Source organism: Gadus macrocephalus, chromosome 12, assembly GCF_031168955.1.
Source record: "Gadus macrocephalus chromosome 12, ASM3116895v1".
Classification (NCBI taxonomy): Eukaryota; Metazoa; Chordata; class Actinopteri; order Gadiformes; family Gadidae; genus Gadus; species Gadus macrocephalus.
The window spans coordinates 2,431,234-2,446,409 of NC_082393.1; the positions used below are offsets into that span (position 1 = coordinate 2,431,234).

Here is a 15,176-nt window from a genome sequence, read left to right on the forward strand (position 1 = left end):
GTGTGTGTGTGCGTGTGTGTGTGTGCGTGTGTGTGTGTGTGTGTGTGTGTGTGTGCGTGTGTGTGTGTGTGTGTGTGTGTGTGTGTGTGTGTGTGTGTGTGTGTGTGTGTGTGTGTGTTTGCCAGTAATGTCACCAGCAGATGTTTGTAGCATTCCACTCAGGCACCCAGGAGGCTGTGGTACAGATCACCCACACACAACACACTACACAGCACACAACACACTAAACAAACACACAACACACTAAGCAACACACAAAACACCCGACTACACACACAACATCTACACTACACACGCTAGACACAGAACACCCACGCACTCTAAATAAAACATTCACTACACAACACACGACACACAGAACACCTACACTACACAAAACACCACACACTTCATTCAGTACACAACTGAACTAAATACACAAAGAACTACTAAACTACACTCACTACACACCTCATTCACTACACACTATAAACTGACCACAAAATACACAATTCACAACACACAGTAAGCACAGAGCATCACAAAAACCTCCATGAGATCTTCTGATTCTCTTCCTTTGCCCCAGCGTCTGCGTTCTGTCACTATCTATCTCGCTCTCACTGTCTCTCTCTCTCTGTCTACCTGTATTATGGCTGCATGTATGTATTTTATACACACCAACACGCACACATGCATGCACAAACACACACACACACATACATGCACGCACACGTCCACACACACGTCCGCACACAGGCACACATACACACACACACACACAGACCGGCACACACAAAAAAGCAGGGATTGTTTTCTTTGGGTTTTCCATGATCACTTCCACTGCTGTGTGAGCTGTAAGGTCAAAGGTCAGGTGTCACCTCCAGTAGTCACTAACTATGGTTTATGACCTCCGCTACCAAAGGGTCGACAGTAGGCCAGGGGAGTTCCTGGCTTTCCAAGCACATGCCCCTTGTTCAACCCCAGGCCTGAGAGAGGTCATAAAAGGGCCGTGTCTACTTCCTCGTACTGATGTACAGTTTCCCGATTGCTTGCTGATTCGCTGGTATTTCCTTGTGGACAAATGACTCAAAACTTTTGTTTTTATTCAATACTTGAGTGTTTGCATTAAGCTAAGCAGCCAGGTGTTACTTGTGGATGAATGCGCTTTGTGGGAAAGCACTTTCACTACTGAAAGAGTAAGAAAGCGAATGACTTTATCTTGCTGTCTCATTCCGATAGCTGCTCGGTGAACCGTATCAATGTTTGATTGTTCTCAGCCCCACTTGTCAGAAGCTTTCGATATAAATGTTTGCATGCAAAATTACTACATGTTATCCCTGTCCAGATGCAGTGAAGATGGCTGAAATAAATGAGATAAGACCCAGAAGATTCCACCTTTGTCTTGACTTTATTAGAAAGGTGTGTCATCTCCACATCAGAAGCATCAAAGCTTCATTCACATTGTATTGTCTAATTAAGAATTAGATTGTGCTTTTCCTTTGTCACAGCTCTCAGAGTAGGATTCGAGGTTAGCGTAGAAGACTGTAGTGCGACCTGTTGACGGCTGTAAGCTGATTTGAAGAAACACAGAATTTTTGAACGGAACACCACGTTGAGGTTCAGGGCCCCGTTCCACCGAGAACAGACGGGGGTATTGACAGATGATCTGTAAATGCGGTAAATCGATCGATGGTTCGAGGTGATGTCGGCGATGTCGTCGATGTCGGGAGTGTTAATAACATGTGGTCATGAGTCCTCGTTCCTGTGTGTGAAAAAACCCTGCAGAAAGCACCATCTGGCTGAAATGTTACGGCTCTCACCAAACCCCCCGTCCGTCCACTAGGGGGAGCCAAAACGCCCGACAGCGCCTTCTCCACCGAGGGAAGTTCAGAGGACGTTTGTGGACGTTGGGAAGGACAGAAGGAGATAAGGACAAATGGAAGGATGGCTTGAGGGAGGGGGGTTCAGGAAATTGGCATTGGGGGGGGGGGGGGGGGGGCGTGGTCTCCATCCCTCACCCTCCCTCCTTCGGTCTGGTATGAAACGTCGTCGAGGTGGCGCTGCCTACTCCGCCTTCTTCACCTTCCTCTTGCGGGTGCCCTCGCTGAGCTCCTCCTTGCTCTTGGCGGGCGAGGAGGGGGCGGCGGGCGCGGCGGGGGCGGCCCCGTGGTGGTCCTCCACAGCGCCCCCCAGGGGGGAGCCAAACAGCAGGTGGCACACCCAGGACTCGATCAGGGAGAAGGGGGATCCGTGGGAGTGGCGGGCGGTCATCACCACCTGGGGGGGGGGGGAGGGTGGGGGGAGGGAGGGAGGGGGGAGACGGAGAGAGGGAGGGAGGAGGCAGAGAGAGAGAGAGGAGGCAGAGAGAGAGAGAGAGAGAGAGAGAGAGGGAGAGAGGGAGAGAGAGAGAGGGAGAGAGAGAGAGAGAGAGCGGGAGAGAGGGAGAGAAAGAGAGAGAGAGAGCGGGAGAGGGAGGGGAGAGAGAGAGAGACAGACAGACAGGCAGACAGACAGACAGACAGACAGACAGACAGAGAGTTGTTTTAACTCTGTTTGTGACATGAAGTTCCCAAAACACTGCCTACTGGTCTCAGTTAGAATAGAATCAAGACAGATGCGTTTACATTACCTCAAATAAAATCGGTATCAACCAGTGTTATGCATGCTGATGATAGTGTAAACTGGAAGCCTTCTTATTCCAATACATTAGGTGGCGCTCTATAGCACCGGTTACTAGTGTATGATTATATTATAGGACAAACAATACCCATTATCCATAGGTACTTAAGGAGAATAAATGCAGTGAGATGAAGCTTAGAGGAAGCTTCTGAGTGTCTTCCTGCTCTCTCTGTTCCATCTCGTGTTGTCTTCCTCGAGGGAGCAGCAGGTCTCAAGAGGACCGTGAACTTTAATCACGGGCTCAGCTCCTGCACCTGTCCAGAGTCGGTCCGGTCAGGCTCACCTTGCAGGTGATCATGAACAGGGTGAAGAGCAGGATGAGGGTGCTCTTGGCGATGGGGATCCATGCGGTCTCCTGCAGGGTGAACAGGATGGCTCCGTACAGGCTGGCCTTGGTGGGGCTGGGGGAGACCACGAGGACGCTTGGTTAGTTGATTTATTTTTTTAACTTTTTGTGTGGTAATTTTTACTTATTTATTTGACTCCTCGTTGTTAGAGGACTTCAGACTTGTATTTAAGACAATGATTTGAATCCAAATATAACGAGGTAGAGAATCCAAAGAGCGCGGTTGAGAAATATATTGGAACGAGACTGGAGATTTGGCGCGCTCTGATGGTTGAGTTGAGGAACTTTTAAACGATGTTTATAAGCACTATGCAACTGTAATTAGAGGAGTCTTTGTGTGTCCGTCCTTCGATTTTTCTTGGCAACCGTATATGTGAACGACTTCATGCTTGGCGGCTGTATTGCTGTGGACCTGAGGAAGTGAGTGGAGTGTGAGGTTGTTCTCGAGGATTTGCAAGCAGCAATCGGCTTGTTCAGAACAGCCACGTGTTGTGTATGGCTTAACCACTCAAAACACAAAGCTTTTATCGAGACTGGCCCTTACTGAAAAACCTATATTAAAACTGGTCCTTGCTAAAAATCGATGCAATTCCATGAGCTACATGCAACCCTGCCTACACAACAGTCGTTAAAGGGGTCCGTTAACTTGAAGCCCAGTCCTGCCTTAAATCTGACTGGGTGTGTCGTCTGTTTACTGCTTTAAGGACCCTTATTCCATTCTGATATAACTTTGACCTCTCCGGCCACTAATCCTGACCACTGTCAGATTTGCTACACTAGACCTGGAGTTCAGCCACTGGGCCTTTCTCCCCTGAAGAAAGAAGTATTGTGTATAGGGTGTGTGTGTGTGTGTGTGTGTGTGTGTGTGTGTGTGTGTGTGTGTGTGTGTGTGTGTGTGTGTGTGTGTGTGTGTGTGTGTGTGTGTGTGTGTGTGTGTGTGTGTGTGTGTGTGTGTGTGTGTGTGTGTGTGTGTGTGTGCGTGCGTGTGTGTGTGTGTGCCTGTGTATGTGGGTGTGTGTGGGTGCTTGTGTGTGTGTCTGTGTGTGTTTGTGTATGTGTGTCTGTGTCTGTCTTTGTGTGTGTCTTTGTGTGAGTGTGCGTGCGTGTGCGCGTGTGTGTGCGCATGTGTGTAGGTGCGTGTGCGCATGTGCGTGCGTGTGCACATGCACGCATGTCTCTCAAGCAGCTCTGGTCTAAGAGTACGACCATATAAGGAACAGTGTTTCCCGGACAATCCCCCCTCAGAAAGCCGAGCATGTGCTCCAGTTTCACAGCGGCTAAAAACTGCTGCAGGCTGCCCGGATGAATGTCCCCCACACATCAACAGGTTCACAGCCTCGTGGACACTGATATCTGTACATGCAGGCATTCTACACATACATACCGACGACTCATACACACATACAAACACACAACTCATCTCATAACGTACGCTTGTATACAAATAGAATCATGCACATGTGAAATCGTACACGTGTATTCATGAACACGTTGACATGGAGATCGACAGGAATAAATACATACATAAATGCTTACATACACATGTATAGATACCCACAAGCTCTTACAAATATACATATACGTACAGATACAGACTTATAGACACACACACAAACACATACATGCAGTTTGTGTGTTTGTGTGTGCAGCTGTGTGTGTATATTATGGCCCTTTTCCACCGGCAGGTACGCTTCGGACCCAGCACCTCTCAGCCCAGTAGTGAGGGTGCGGTATAGCCCAGCTCAGTTACGGCTCGCGTTCCCACCGCCGACAGTACCCTTATGGGAGGGCGGAGTTTAAGCCGGATGGCGATAGCCGCGGCAGCTACGTAAGCATCGTGACCATATAGCAGCCCCACACAGTGTAGCCTGCTAATGAATCCAAGATCAACAATGTAGGACGTCCAAGAAGGACGGCTAACTTTTCGCGCAACATTTTCTTCAAGAAATGAAGCTTTCGCCGTTGTCCAGAAATACCTCGCGGATAATGTGTTTGTTAGTTATCATCGCCCTGTCGCACGGAAGTGCTATTCTGTCGACCAATCAGCGGACGGCGTGTGTAGCTCGAACTTGCCGGCACCCTTTCAGGCGTCTCAGTACCCCAACGGAGGCGTGCTGCGAGACGAGTACGGCTCAGTCGTGTCACGCCCACTTTTGGCGGTGGAAACGCGATCCGTACCGCACCATTGCAGACTGAACCGACCCGCACCTCATCTCATCTTCATCTCATCTCATCTCCGACCCGCACCTGATCTCATCTTCATCTCATCTCATCTCCGACCCGCAGCCTCCGGTGGAAATGCGCCATTAGTGTTAAACACATCAAAACATCCAAAACCACGATAACACACGTGCACACGATGACTCACAATGACATGTTCATGATCTCGTTGGTGTCCGGCCGCCACACGCCGCGTAGCAGCTGCTCGAAGTTGGAGATGAGGGCGACGCCCGAGCCTGGAGGACAGAGACACTCTGGGTGAGGACAGACCCCCTCCCGGACCCCCACCCAGACACACTCCCACCTGCTGTTCCCCTTAAGGACAGAGAGCCATCGGACCAAGAGCCATAGGACCCAAGAGCCATAGGACCCAGCTGTAGAACCCCTAGCTCCTCATTTATAAGACTAGCTAAGACCTAAGACCTAGCCATAGCCCCAAGCTATAGCATTTATCCATAGCACCTAGGATGAAATTCTGAGTAATTTAGCACACGCTTTTATCAAATGGGAGTAACAGTGATTTCCGAAACAGGTCATTAAGGTTAGGGTCCTCTCGCTCAAGGATGACTACAGGTATCGAACCCGGATCCTTTCGTCTTGGACTCAAACAGCCGCTCTGGCCATAGGACCTAGCCAGCCACACAAGAGAGGCTACAGAACAAGATAAAGAGTTGGGAAGGGAGGGGGAGAGGGGGGGATGGGGTCACCTTTAACGTAGCCGACGATGACCATGATGAAGAAGCCGTGGTGGTAGGCGTGGAAGGCGTGGTGCACACCGGCGGCGATCTTGCGAGCGCGGACCACCTCCTTCAGGGCCACCAGCACCAGCTTGACGGGCAGGAACGCCACGCACTTGTAGAAGAGGTTCAGGGGGCAGAAGAACAGCAGGTACCTGGGGGCGGGAGAGGGAGGGAAACCGGGGAGCGGGATTGGTCGAGGGACGTGGAGAGAGGCGGGGCTTGAGCCGGTGTCGCGATGTGTTTAGCGTGTCAGTGCCGTTTCGTTCGGGCTACGGAGGTACGGTTTAAGTTTGTTAGGTTGTAATATATGGTGTTGTTTGGAGACATATCTCGCTTCTGTGGGAAGGCGAAGCTAAGGGAGTCATGTCTTCATCAAACGGGAAGAATTACACAGTAGAACTGAAGAATGACTGAGCAGTGTGATGCTACATTTAGAAAATGTAAAAATAGTATATTTAAAAATAGCCCACGCTGTGGACTACTACAACCGTCCTAACTAAACTCTTCTTTCTAAAACGAAATCTAAGTTCCAGTTGGGTTGAAGTTCCTCCAGCCCCATCCAGGGCCGCTGCTGGCCGTTTCGGCGCCCTATGGGGGGGCACCAAAAATGAAGGTTCATTAAGGTAAGTAATTGGTGCCCTACGCACGCTGCGTACTCTGCGTATAGGGAGCGGGCGGGCCTGGCCCCATCTCAACGTGCACATTGAGATAGGGCTTCCCGCTCAGACCTGCTCTCTCAACGTTTCCCTTATCTGCTGCTCCTCAACGTAATCTAAGGCCCCCAGACCACCTTTGAAGCGGGAAAATATATATATATTAAACCCCAAAACCCAAATGACTGCAGAAGGCCGTTTATAGATACACTCTCCTCTTAAGTTATTTAGCAGATGCTCTCATCCAGAGACTCTGAGTGAATCCTGAGCCTTTAGAGGAGCAGGACGGTGGGGGCGTCTTGCTCGAGGAGGCCTGGAGGTCAGGCTGAGGACTTTAGGGTTCCAGCTCAGGAACCTTCAGCTGGAGGTCGGGTCAGATTCGACCGATCCTTCGACCGTCCTGCCTCCGAGCCGCCCAGACCTCAGACCCCAAGGGGAGGGTCACCACGGCAACAGCATCACGTCGTCACGGAGACGGAGACGGAGACGGAGAGGGGGTCCTCACCAGACGGCGGAGGCCAGCAGGACGTGGCTGTTGTACTGGAAGTAGTCCAGGGGGCTGCCGCCCAGAAGCACGTCGGCCAGGATGTAGCTGCCGAAGCAGTACAGCATGGCGCTGAGCCAGGACGCCACGGGGCTGCGGCGCGACACCTCCACCGACCCTGGGCACACACACACACACACACACACACACACACACACACACACACACAGTAACAGACACGCACAGGCACGCACGCACACAGTAACAGACACGCACACACAGACACGGACACACAAAGTAACAGACACGCACACACACACACACACATACGCACGCACACGCGCATACATACACACACACACACACATGCACACAAACACAAACGCACACACACAAGCATACATACACGCACACACATAAACACAAACACATGCACACAGGCACGCACACATATACACACATGTACACACGCACGCACACACACACACACACACACACACACACACACACACACACCAACAAGCACACACACAAAGACACACACACACACACAAACACGGTTTGGTTGAGTGACATGTGAAAACGCTAAGCCTGGAAGACAGAGGTGCGCCATGTTGAAAGAACCGAGGAAGGTATACATCGGCGTGGATCAGGATGTATTATTAAAGGTTTGGCCTTCGTGAGCTGTTCAGAGAAATGTATTTGATGGATGGGCAACAAGACGTACATTGTCGTTCGAGGTGGTCATGGGAACAGGTGGAATTTTCAAACGTTGTAGCGTCGTTATCAGTTTGAAGAAAAGATATGAATATGTGATAGCCGCTATGACACATGGAACACAGAAAATTATTTAAGAATTTAAGCTTCTTAGTAAAGAAGACGCAGGAAATTATACTTTATGAGCAAATGCTTGAGTGTGTATGTTCACGTGTATGTGTGTTTATCTGAGTTTGTGTGTGCTTATGCTGGCTCTGTGTCAGTGAGGATTTACAGAAATGCAAATCCTTGAGGGCACACACCCATCCTAATATTTACATATGGTCTCTCTGAGTCACACGCACTACTCTATACTATCTATACCAGATACAGAGACAGAGAGAGACACAGAGAGACACAGAGAGAGACACAGAGAGAGACACAGAGAGAGACACAGAGAGAGACACAGAGAGAGACACAGAGAGAGACACAGAGAGAGACACAGAGAGACACACAGAGAGACACACAGAGAGAGACACAGAGAGAGACACAGAGAGTAGGGGAGACAGAGAGAGACAGAGAGAGTAGAGGAGACAGAGAGAGACACACAGAAATCAGAGAGAGAGAGGAGAGACAGAGACAGAAAGTCCCAGAGACAGAGAGACACACAGAGAGAGACAGAGTGACGGAGAGAGAGAGAGAGAGATGCCAACAGGTGTACATCAGTTTGGTGGTGGTGCACTCACTGAGACCACTGTATGAAGGAAGGGAAACCCGATCCAAACGAATGCCTCGCTATAAATACACGCTGCACGATTCCGACCCTGCTCTGCAACTGTTGGGCAAGGCTTGATCTTTGCCCTCTCTCCAACATATGCCTCTACAAATGGCCACCCCTATGGGCTTATGTGGGGACCAGGAAGTACAGACTTTAGGCAAACACATGGATTCACATTGAAACTTACTTTCATTTAACACACATGTTTTTGTAACCATGCTGTTTTGGTAACAGCAATGACATTAACAGCAATGCTAATGTCTTGGTAACAGCAATGTTACCAAAACATTCTTTATGTTTGAAATTGTAACCAGCACTACTCATAATACTTTCATTTAAAAAAACCATAATCTTTAAATCTTGGCTTCAAGCCCACCTGCTTAATCTGTAGCCCAACTGTTTCTGCTTCAAGAGATTAGCCACACTGCAAACACGTATTACACTCCATCACGTGTGCTTAAAAATACGTACTTATGAGGATTCATAAGCAGAATGCATGGGACCATGAGCTTTGGATTTAGTGTTTGTTAAGCCATAGCGGTTTCAGTGGTATTATAATGGCTGTTCATCTTTCATTATGAGCACCTACACACCTCGACATAGACGTGATGTAAACCACAAGTGTAAGTGTCCGACCGGACGTCGATGCGATCTATTTCTGGCTGTTCTATTTATTTCTTGACGGGCTGCTGGTATGCACAAGTCCTCTATCGGATTGCATAGCCTTTCTGGGGATAAAAACTAACGAAATCCTTGGAAAAGTTCGTACACGTCTGATAAGACACTGGGTTGTTCGAGGCTATACTGTGTTCTGGTGTTGTATCAAAACGAAAAGGAGTCAAGTTGGTGCAACCGGGATAAAAGATGAGGGCTAAACAGGTCTGGGAGTATAAAACAAGATTATTGTATCAGTAGATCTATCTGATTAATGCATATCCTCAGCCGTTTAGAGACGCATGGTGAGCGCTTAATTCAAAGATCCTAAGTCGGTTCTAATATCTCGTGTACAACACTTAGAAACACATTTATCGACGTCTGTAACATCCATTTGAATACCCTTAGCATGTCTAGGCTATTCAATAGTAAAGTAGGCCTATCATCTGGTAAAAAATAAATAAAACAATAGCAACCACTCCATTCAAACAAACGGGGGAGAATGAAAAGCCACTGACCTGGTTCATACTTGAGGTAAAGTATGGACACGATGTAATAAGCGAGGTCAAACACGGGGAACATCCCCATTTTGGAGAAAGTCTGGGCAATGTCGCCCAGATTGAGAGATCCCAGCACGTCCATGTTTCCAACGAGTTACCACCACTGCGAACCTTATGTGAATAGACTGCGCGCGTATATTCTGTTCCCCTGTTCTTTCGGCGACTCGCCACGAAGCCCCTGCAGTCTCCACGAGTAGAGGCGCTGCCACTCAAGACATCCTATTAATACCCCGCATCTGCACGGTCCTCCTTTCACCCCGGACGGGGTCCCCCTCTGCACCCGGTCTCACTGAATATACCCCCCACACACTCTCACCACTGCGCTCTGATGCCTGTTATGTGCACGTAAACAGCGCCATGTGCGTTGGTCAAATCATGACGCCATTAGCCGTGGTGGAGGTGAATCATGATCTTGGTTATACGCGCGTATTGCAGCGTCTGATGGATATCGTGTTTACTGCGCTCTCCATCCGTCCTCAAGCCTCTGTTGTTGCAGCGGCGTCGAAATTTGGTCACTTCTGGCCGTCGTATAGTGTGATGGTCTGATAACAGAATGCATTGGATGCATCCATTCAACGAGGTGAGACGAGGTCGGACCAGGGTCTGAGTCGAGATGGTCTGCACTGCAGGAAGCCCCACATCAAGACCGCCTAAACACCACAGGGATGTAAACAATAGAGTCAGGCAAATCCCAAGAAACAAAATAGGCTCATTATTAAATGAATTTTATTATCTTCCGAATATAAGAGGAGATATTGAACAAGCAGATTCAGATTAGATTTACACGCAAAAACGTAAAAACATCGAATGCATAAAGGTATCAATGAATAAAATGTATTATATGGGGAAATGTACGTCAAACCGAATGGATATATGGAGTTTAAGTAGCATTTAGAAAATTGTTAATAATTATAAATTTTGCATTAATGTGTAACTGTGTTGTTATTATCGGTGCGCTGCGTCGTACCTACTTGTAATGTGTGTGTGCGGGGTTGAGTCATGAACGCCGGCTATTGGTCAGGTGCATGTGACGTGTGCGGAAGCGGATGTTGTGATCCCCTGCGATGTGAACAAGATGATCGGAGATCTGTTGATATTCGGGTAAATAAGTGCATTTAATTTTGCACCGCGATGTTTTTAAGGTCAACTATCTGCTCCGTGTGTGTGGGTGTGTGTCCATGTTAGCGTGGATTGTGTTGTTTGGTGTAATCGGTTTGTTGGTTGCTGGCTGCTGCCACCTCACCAGTATGCTCTGTGGAGTAGCACTGGGCTGTCAGACAGCACGACTCAAGTCATGTTTTTCCCCTCGTTTCTTTTAGGACCCTGCTTATAAACGCAGGCGCTGTGCTGAATTTCAAACTGTGAGTACCACCAGTTATCCTTATGTTGTTGTCATCGCTCCATCGTGCGTCTGTGTGAAGTCAAGTGTCATAATGGTTGTATCTACATTGTGGAGTCAGACTGATGGTGTAATGTGTGTTTCACAGCAAGAGGAAGGAATCCCAAGGATTTGGGGATGAAGGCGGGAGGCCGAAAACGGGTAGGTCCACGTTTGTTACCAAGGAAAGTTAGTGTTTAAATGCATATAAAAAAAACTGATTGCTCTAAACGTGTGTGTGTGTGTGTGTGTGTGTGTGTGTGTGTGTGTGTGTGTGTGTGTGTGTGTGTGTGTGTGTGTGTGTGTGTGTGTGTGTGTGTGTGTGTGTGTGTGTGCGCATGCGTGCGTTACAGGCGACAATATCAGAGACTTTCTGCTCAGTCTGCGGTACTTTCGCGTCTTCATCGCTTTGTGGAACGTCTTCATAATGTTCTGCATGGTCGTGTGAGTATTCTGAACCTTGTAAACTTACCTATTTCAAGCTTGACTGACTGTTTGGGAAAATGTTTAACAGGGACTCGTATTGAATTATTAATGTTATGAAAGGTGTGAGTGTGAATAGCCATTACTAGCTGTTTGAAATTCTGCCCTTCCCTGTGCCTTAGCGACATGTCAAGTAGGAGTGCCCACTTAGTTGTATGCCGGATGATGGATCATCCAGCAAGCCATTACGGCTTGTAATGGCTAATCACACTCACACCTGGTGGCATAATATCACCCCTTTAAAAATACCACACAGATTTTAGTGCAGGATTCTACAGGAAGGCCTTAAACAATTTTTGTGTGTGGCTCTCGTTGAAACCTACTGGATGCAAGTAACCAAACAAGTTTGTTACTGCATAAAAAACAGCGTCCACCCCCAAATACCACAGTGAGGACCCGACACAGGTTTCATTGAGTGATGGTTTGAAATGATAATACTGTTCCTTCGCTCTTCAGGTTGTTTGGCTCCTGATGGGTTCCCCGGAGGCTGGGATCCTGGGATCCTGCAACACGCTGTTCCCCTCAAGAACCCGTTTTCATCAAGACCATTTTAAATGTAACTACTTCAGTTTCTCTTCGTAACCAGTGTTGTGCAATACTTCTTTCTACTCAATATGTATTTGGTCTACTACACGAGACAGAAGTATACGGTGGGTTTCGTTTGGACTTCCTTGTTTTTATTCCAGCTTTGAGTATGGAATGTGTGTGGCCCGGCTAGGTACGTGGTGTTGGTATTTGTCTCTTATAGCAGATGTTAACTAGTGTGTTCCCCACAACAAACATATTCCTTTAAAGCTCCAAAAATTATTCTGGGGCGGAAAAATGAATGCCAATTGTGATCTGTAATGGATTCAACTGTCCTCTACTTGTTGACTAGTTTTTACAGGTTACAAACCAATTAAAATGACCTTTTATGTCGGAAATTGAAATGAGGCACTCAAGGTGTTTGTAAAGTCTCTTGTTCTCTCTCTTTCACTCCATTATGTAACCATATATTTGACCTGTTCTGTAGTAGTAGCAGACACATTTACAGTATACGTCTTAAGTTATCTCAATTACTTCAAATAAACTTTTCTGCATATGGATTGACATTGCTGGGTCATGTGTTACTACTTTCTTTTCTAATAAAGTTTTACACAGAACGAGCAATTCACTTACTGCTATCTAAAATAAATAAAACGTACAATTCTGCCAATAGGATAACGAATCAAAGTCCTTATTAGATATAAATGATCAATATCAATATGTATAAATGTATATCGCTTCACTTACTGTACGTTTACCTACACTTGTCTGCCTCCACCTCGGAATTCATAATATGATATGCTTCAACACTGGAGGAGGATGCAGCGAAATGCTTCAAAATAACGATATATTCAGATTCCGAGCATTGTGTAAAGACACTGCAGGTGAAATGCTAGGAGTTAAAGCAGGGAGCTTGGAATTTAGCATTAGTTGCCAGCATGCGAAGTGCCATAATTATGTCAAATTTATTGGGGGAAGCTTTTATTCAAATGAAAGCTTCCCCCAATTATTATTTCATCACTAGCTGACCAGGTTTGCCAACGCACTATAACAAATAAATGGGAGAAGGCAATGAAGAAGATGTAAATGGGCAGATTTTAGAAAAAGTAGCTTGTTAACCATCAGTATCAGTATGATTATCAGCACTAATGTTGTAAGGTGGTAGCATGTATGTAGCCACAGATTTATTTTTGCAGCCACAGAACTGAGTCAGCCCAGTGATGCTGATGAGACAGGGCTAGGAGGAGGCAGAGGAAACACAGCTACAGGTGTGTACACTGCACAATATAGGAGTTAAACAAAGGATAGGATGCAGTTACAGCTGTGTCAAGTACTGGGTTTCATTGGGGTGGGTCTGTCTGCATCATGTAACTCCCAGGCTGTCCCACTCCGGCCCTGCACAGGTGTGTGTGTGTGTGTGTGTGTGTGTGTGTGTGTGTGTGTGTGTGTGTGTGGTACAAGTAAACAAGTAATCATCTTTACTTAGTTAATGATTTATTGTTTTAATGACAGGGCGTTCTCAGGTCCAGGACTGTGTCCTGGTTTGATCCGAGGTGTTTCTGACGGCGTGGATACGCTTCAGAAAGATCTCTTTTCTATGTTTGTTTGGGTGGTTGTCTGTTTCCTAACTCTGAAAAAGCTTTAGTCGTTTCCTTCTCCTTCAAATTAAATGCGTTTCCTTTGCTTTCTTCCAGCTGAATTCTGATACGTTGGGAGTCACATGATTTCACCACAGACGATTCAAAGTACAGCAGAACTTTATAGCCTATTTTTTATAGACGTAACTTTAGTTCCACTGTTTTCACCTCGAACATCATTACTGGGACCTGGTGGTTTATAGCTTTATAGAGACGTCATCAAACCTTTGCTCCATCTCATATTATCAATTCATCACTGAATAACCATCATAAAACAACAGCATACTATGTATGCTGTTGTTCAAAGTCTCCTTCCTCATTTTTCTTCCTCACTGAGGAGCCCAGCAGCTAAATCTATACTCTCAGAACCTTTAGAACCGTGTTAAAGATCTGTATCGGGACCTTTTGTGCTTTTATATTTTCATACGACGCGGGGCAGCATACGTTTTCATCACGGAGAAGCTAAGGTACGGTTTGCTATACGTCATGTTTTTCTTTCAATTTTTGGTACTATATTCACACTGTATTAATATATTATAAATGAATCGGTTTTCACTCCAAGTTCAGTGTTTCCAGGTTTATGCTGTAAAAGAGACGTTGATCTCAGAGAGAGAACCATTTTGAATAAAGGAATATGGGTCAGAAGATCTATATTATTGATGTTCTGATTGAAACATATGGAGAAATATGGGAAAATATATGCTATAATATGAAGGCCTCAGTGATTTTAAGTAATTCTTTCAGAAACTAGAATGGGTTCTTTAGTGGATATTTCAATTGTGTGTCAATTTGTTTTTGTTGGTCTGGAGGCACGACATCTGTGTCCAGTTCAGGGTTTCAGTTCAGTGGCTTGTAGATTGAAAAAGCCCCCCACCCACTCCCACCAATCGCTCCCCCCAATCGGGGCGGGCCTGGCTGCATCGTGTAGCTCCCGGGCTGTCCCACTCAGGCCCGGCACAGGTGTGTGTGTGTGTGGTGGCGCTGTTTGGAGTGGTTGAAGAGCCTTTGGTGCCACACACATCCACGCACGCACGCGTTACACACACACACACACACACACACACACACACACACACACACACACACACACACACACACACACACACACACACACACACACACACACACACACACACACGCGAACAGCAGATAGAGACCCAACAAGAACCCAACCCCACTAAATGAACACAGTTTTCTTAGCTTTCCTCTAGTTGTATTTTGATACGTTGGGAGTCACATAATTTCACCAGAGACGATACAAAGTACATCAGAACTTTATACCATTGAAGTCACTTTAGTAGGCTACTACTATTTTAACCTCAAACATCATTATTGGAACCTGGTTGTTTATAGCTTTATACGAA

At 46.8% G+C, this 15,176-nt stretch overlaps 3 protein-coding genes and 1 long non-coding RNA gene across 4 annotated transcripts in view; 2 read left to right on the plus strand and 2 right to left on the minus strand.

Moving 5' to 3' along the window:
- Positions 1-1,368: 1,368 nt before the first annotated feature.
- tmem38a (transmembrane protein 38A) lies at positions 1,369-10,346 on the minus strand. The gene is made up of 6 exons (XM_060067733.1): positions 9,748-10,346; positions 7,123-7,279; positions 5,932-6,116; positions 5,373-5,460; positions 2,942-3,059; positions 1,369-2,256 (listed from the first exon to the last, which is right to left on the minus strand). The coding sequence occupies exons 1-6, from the start codon at positions 9,869-9,871 to the stop codon at positions 2,044-2,046; spliced, it is 885 nt and encodes a 294-aa protein (XP_059923716.1). The 5' UTR covers positions 9,872-10,346; the 3' UTR covers positions 1,369-2,043.
- Positions 3,828-5,369, minus strand: LOC132469730 (uncharacterized). Its single transcript, XR_009528477.1, has 2 exons — positions 5,252-5,369; positions 3,828-5,212 (listed from the first exon to the last, which is right to left on the minus strand). It is a non-coding gene; the product is annotated as an uncharacterized LOC132469730 (long non-coding RNA).
- A 439-nt stretch (positions 10,347-10,785) lies between the features above and the next one.
- On the plus strand, positions 10,786-12,753 carry smim7 (small integral membrane protein 7). The gene is made up of 5 exons (XM_060067736.1): positions 10,786-10,890; positions 11,109-11,150; positions 11,277-11,329; positions 11,521-11,611; positions 12,107-12,753. The coding sequence occupies exons 1-5, from the start codon at positions 10,865-10,867 to the stop codon at positions 12,120-12,122; spliced, it is 228 nt and encodes a 75-aa protein (XP_059923719.1). The 5' UTR covers positions 10,786-10,864; the 3' UTR covers positions 12,123-12,753.
- Positions 12,754-13,958: 1,205 nt separating this feature from the next.
- LOC132469698 (NACHT, LRR and PYD domains-containing protein 3-like) overlaps positions 13,959-15,176 on the plus strand; it is a 49,923-nt gene continuing 48,705 nt past the window's right edge. The window contains exon 1 of the mRNA XM_060067694.1: positions 13,959-14,279. The gene's annotated coding sequence lies outside the window, so the exon portion shown is untranslated. The remainder of the gene's footprint in view (positions 14,280-15,176) is intronic.

What these genes read in the sequence shown, in the direction of transcription:
- tmem38a (XM_060067733.1), bottom strand. Translation starts at nt 9,871, where the DNA reads ATGGACGTGCTGGGATCTCTCAATCTGGGCGACATTGCCCAGACTTTC. An exon ending in TTACCTCAAGTATGAACCAG is followed by an intron (nt 7,280 to 9,747) that starts GTCAGTGGCTTT and finishes GTGTGTGCCCAG; the next exon opens with GGTCGGTGGAGGTGTCGCGC. An exon ending in CTGCTGGCCTCCGCCGTCTG is followed by an intron (nt 6,117 to 7,122) that starts GTGAGGACCCCC and finishes TCCCGCCCCCAG; the next exon opens with GTACCTGCTGTTCTTCTGCC.
- smim7 (XM_060067736.1), top strand. Translation starts at nt 10,865, where the DNA reads ATGATCGGAGATCTGTTGATATTCGG. An exon ending in GGAGATCTGTTGATATTCGG is followed by an intron (nt 10,891 to 11,108) that starts GTAAATAAGTGC and finishes CGTTTCTTTTAG; the next exon opens with GACCCTGCTTATAAACGCAG. An exon ending in GCTGTGCTGAATTTCAAACT is followed by an intron (nt 11,151 to 11,276) that starts GTGAGTACCACC and finishes TGTGTTTCACAG; the next exon opens with CAAGAGGAAGGAATCCCAAG.